At 57.6% G+C, this 4,724-nt stretch overlaps 1 protein-coding gene across 10 annotated transcripts in view; it reads right to left on the reverse strand.

The window, feature by feature from the left end:
* The window catches only part of DDR2 (discoidin domain receptor tyrosine kinase 2), a 103,741-nt gene that overhangs the window by 11,580 nt on the left and 87,437 nt on the right, over window positions 1-4,724 (reverse strand). For all 10 annotated transcript variants that reach the window (XM_019660656.1, XM_019660655.1, XM_019660660.1 and 7 more), the window contains 4 exons: window positions 3,783-4,006; window positions 2,486-2,613; window positions 443-634; window positions 60-294 (listed from right to left, as the gene is read on the reverse strand). In XM_019660656.1, coding sequence (XP_019516201.1) covers window positions 60-294; window positions 443-634; window positions 2,486-2,613; window positions 3,783-4,006 — 779 coding nt within the window. The remainder of the gene's footprint in view (window positions 1-59; window positions 295-442; window positions 635-2,485; window positions 2,614-3,782; window positions 4,007-4,724) is intronic.

Consider the following 4,724-nt stretch of genomic DNA (forward strand, 5'->3'; position numbering starts at 1 on the left):
ACGCCCCCACACCCCACGCACGCTCGCCCACGCACCCCACTCCACGCCCCCCCACGCACCAGCAGGATGCTCTCCCACGACATCCAGCGGATGGGCAGCACGGCGCGGCCCTGGATGCGGTAGTAGTCGCCGCTGTACAGGTTGCGGCTCATGCCGAAGTCGGCGATCTTGATGGTGTAGTCCTTGCCCACCAGGCAGTTGCGCGTGGCCAGGTCTCGGTGCACGAAGTTGAGGGAGGAAAGGTACTTCATGCCGGAGGCTATCTGCGTAGCCATGAACTTCAGGTTGGCATAGCTGGGGAAACACGAGCGGAAGCGGCCCGTGGGAGGGCCCGCCGGAGGCACAGCGGAGGCCCGTCCCACGCGCGACCGCGGCCCGCCCGGCTGCCCCGCGGCCCCTGCGCGCGGAGGGACCCCGGGCCGCGGCGCCCACACGCGCCTACCTGACGGTGGGCACGCTGCCCGCGGGCGCGCTGGGGGGCTCGTGGCGCGACAGGAACTGGTTGAGGTCGCCGTTCTCCATGTACTCGGTGATCATGCACAGCGGGTCGTCGGCGATGCACACGGCCAGCAGCCGGATGATGTTCGCGTCCTTCAGGCGCGCCATGATCTTTATCTCCTTCAGAAAGTCGTTCCTGTGGGGGACACAGGGCGCACGGGGTCGCCGGTCAGCGTGGGGGGAAGTGGACATGGGGAAGCCCCGCCCTCCCCACGGCTCCAAGTCCACTCCCCGCCCGTAACCTGTGCGCGGGCAGAGTCGGCACCTGGACAGTGTCGGCCCCGGGACGGTCTCACTCCGCCCGCCCGGGATGCGCCGGCCCTTGCGCCACTGTCAGCTTTTTGTGAGCGGGACGCAGCACCTACTCACGCCCGCATCTCTGGTACCCAGCAAACCGCCTACCACACAGAAACTGACCCATGTCTGCTGAACCAAACCCCGGGGGCCCCAAGCCACTCTGACAGGTGGAGCGGGACAGTGGGAATTACATCTTAAGGACACTGGAGAATCTGTCCTTTTAAAAAGCCACGGAGTCACTCTACTAATAGAGCGAAGCAGCTTTGTACAAAGTTATCGTCGCCCCTGGTCTATCTGCTGAGTCTCCTTCTCACATTGGCTTTTCTTCAGTCCAAACATTCCAAACAGAGCTGCGTAAAGTTTACGATGGTGGTGTGGGGTGGTGTTTGGCCAAGACTAATAACTGTATTTGGTGACAGCCACCCTTGAGTCACCAAGTGGACTGTGGCCTTTCCAGGGGCAGCATCTGGCCACCAGCCCACATTCCCACGCCCACCGGAGCAGATCGGTGGTCTCCTGTGAGTTCTCTAGGAATGCTGGACCGGGAGTGGGGCTCTATCAGTGTAAACCCCAAACCACAGGAACCACGTCAGCCCCAAGCAGGGCCTCCCATGGCCTGGCAGGGCCCAGAGTCAGGCCGTCCACTGAAGGGGAGTGGACACAGGCGGAGGGACGCCAAACCCACCACACAGGACGATGGGTCAAAGCCTGGTCATGTCCTGTGGCCGTGCTTGTCCCACTCTGTCGTGTGCTGAGACGGGTACCGGAGCTACTCCGTCTCTCTGTGGGACCCAGACGATGCCGCCTGTCATTCAGACTCAGGTCCCTAAGACAGACATTCCCAAACCTCACAGCTTGGCTCCCTCACTTCGTTTCTTCTTCATTCCACATTCTGTCAACTGCAAGACTTTTCGGGAGACCCTATCACCATTTTTGGAATTTGCGGTAACTTGGAGACTGGGGGTAATGAACCTCTCTCGCTCTGAGTACAGCGAGATGAATGACCAACGGGAAAGTGCTCCTGTCCCCAGAAGTGGGCTTCCCGAGACACAGCCAAGCAGCTTCCAGGCCGCACACTTCCCTGGGTGAGGTTTACCTCACCATCACTGCCACGGAAAGGCTGTCGGACAGCGCGATTTATACAGGAAAGGACCCCACTTTGGAAAACTGCTAAAGGACTGTGGATCCTTTTGCTTTGAGGTCCATGGGTACTTTTCCAAGTAGAGGTAGCTTCTCATTTTGGGGGGTTGCTGGACATAGAAGAAAAAGAGCATAAAAGGGGAAAAGATGGAGAGAAAGTAAATGGGGATGAAGGAGAATGGGGGAGGCTTAGGAAGGGAGGTGTGTGTGCCTGAGAAGCTTGCCGAGCGGAGGGAGTGACCTTCAGGAAGCCGTCCCGATGATGACAGCAGCAGCACATGGTCAGAATGTTGGGAAACACAGCTCTGTGCAGAAGGCGGCAAGGAAACATATAGCAATTACAGTAGGAAGTGTGTGTTTGTGTTTGAGGGAGACGGAGAACAGAGAGGGGGACTGGGGACGTGTCCAAAAAGGAAGGCGTAACCATGGAAACGCAAGGCCACTCACAGACCTCCCAGGTCACAGGGAAGGCTGCTCAGACTTCTCCAGAAGTATAGCCCGGGCCTGCGGATGAAACACGCGAAGGAAAACTGAAAATGCGGCCACAGACCTGGCGTTCTTATTGGCGTCTGCTCGGAGCATCTTCACGGCCACCAGCACGGGCTGCTTGGCGCTGACGTCCAGGGCGAAATCTTTGTCTTTGAATTTCTCCATTCCCTCCACTTCACAGAGATGAACCTAGACAAAAGTCACCTAGTCTCAGCGTCATCAGGTCTGCCGAAGGCATCTCAGTGCTTGCGGGCACTTCCTGGGGATAAACTAACGCTTACAACTCAAGCAACACATTCACAGATGGATGAGAAGGTGTGTGTCACTGTCTTTGATCCAAATAATTGATAAAGACAGCATGAGGTGTTACTGTGCTGAAAAGGAAATATACATTGATCGGAACACCAGCTACGTGAGTGGGTGTATCCGTAACACAGTATTTTATGACAGCGTAGCTCAGGATAAAACACCACTTGGAACACGGTAAATGCTTGAACTCGGATTCAAGAATGCTGAGTCACCGGATCATATAAAACGCAAGGCGAGTCCCTCTGTGAGCTGACTGGTCAGTACAGCCTCAGCATTAGCAACGCCCATGTGTTAAAACAGCACAATGAGCCTGCGTGTTGAACCCAGGGGACAGTGAGTACACATCACACCAGAAGCAGATGCCATGGACCCTTCCACCTCCTCCCAGCACCGAACCACCCAAAACCAGGAGCACGTGCTTGTTGAACCAAGAACAACACTTGGAGTGGGGGGGCCGTGTCCCGGAGCCCCCACTGCCTTGAGTTCTCGAAGGTTCACATGGCTGCCGGAGGAGTGACAAGCCACATCCTCCTGCAGGACGCAGGGCTAGAGAGGCCTGTGCCTCCTTATCACAGCCGGTGATTCACGCCCTCCAGGGCGACCCTGAGGCCAGCGGCAGGGCGAGGCTGTTTGTGACCCTTTTACACGGAACTCCCATGAAAAGGGAAAAACAAAGTGGCTAAGAGTAGCAGGGTGTTCTTGGACAGTTTAGAAAAGATGACTGCATCTGTGGGTCCCCACCCTCTGTAACCTATTGTAAAAGTTTTGCAAATGTTGAGTTTTTCAGGATATCTAAAGAGCCTGGTGACTTGCCTGCTTCAAAAACTCCTGCACAGAGACCAGAGCAGCCGGGAACTCCACCGGTGTTTGGCCAAGATGAGGGTGACCCAACACCAGTCTTCCCGAGGACCACGCGAGTACAGACAAGTGCAGGAGACAGCTGTGTGTGAATCCCCTCTGGGGGACGTGTTGCTCTGCTGGACGCTTTTACTCGGCCACCACCTTTGAGCGACCAAGGACTGGAGGCCCCACTCAAAGATCCAACTCACCTCCCCAAACTGGCCTTCTCCCAGCTTCTCCTTGAAAGTTAAGAGTTTCCGGGGGAACTCTTCCACCGCCACGTCTTTTCCGGAGAGCAGGTCCATGGTGACGGCGGGCACTGAGTAGGTGTTGCCCCCTGTCACACCCTGGAGGTTCACGATGTCAGCCTCTGCATAGTGGGGCACGCCCTCAGGCCCGCTGGGCTGGGCAGGTTTCACGATGCCACTGCAGCCTGCGAGGACAAGGCCGGGGGTGTCAGTCCAGGGGCATCTCTGGAGAGCCCCTCACGGAGGGAGACGGGAAGGGGCGGGTCTGGGACACGCCCCACGGCCGCCAGCCTCCTCCTGAGGGCCTTGGTCCCCTGGACACGCTTCCTGTGGCCTTCAGGACGCGGCCCCCCACGCGCGTCCTACACTTCTAACTACAGTACCGCCAACACGCCCCTCGGATGGCCGCGCTGAAGCCTCCACAGGAAGGGTCACACTTCACAGCACATTTCTTTCATTTTAAGACGCTACCCGATTTAATAACCTAGTTTAGGTATCTATAACATCTGATTAGATTTACATGATTTAGTCTCAGAAACTTCCTAAGTTAAAAAAGAACATTAAAGGGGGGTAGACTTTAGAAAATCGATAAATCACTGCGGTTCAGTCCTAGAAAACAGTTCCGCTGCGACCCTCTTTCCGGCTGCCTGTGAGAGGCGCCCCCAGTGCCCGCCGCCCGCGGAGCGAGCCGTTCGTGCCCGTTCCCGGCTCCCTTGGGAAGACCCCGCGGGGCCCGCGCTGCCCCTCGCCCGGCCTCCGGGCCACCACACGCCCTCGCGCACTGACGAGGGGGGATGTTTGGGTTCCTCTGTGGAAACCCCTTAGTAACACCGTTTATTCATTGGAGTCCCCTTCTGCACGGGGCCCCTCCAAACACCCGCTCAGCTCAGGCCCGTCCGCCGG

Source organism: Hipposideros armiger, unplaced genomic scaffold (assembly GCF_001890085.2).
Source record: "Hipposideros armiger isolate ML-2016 unplaced genomic scaffold, ASM189008v1 scaffold_324, whole genome shotgun sequence".
Lineage (NCBI taxonomy): Eukaryota > Metazoa > Chordata > Mammalia > Chiroptera > Hipposideridae > Hipposideros > Hipposideros armiger.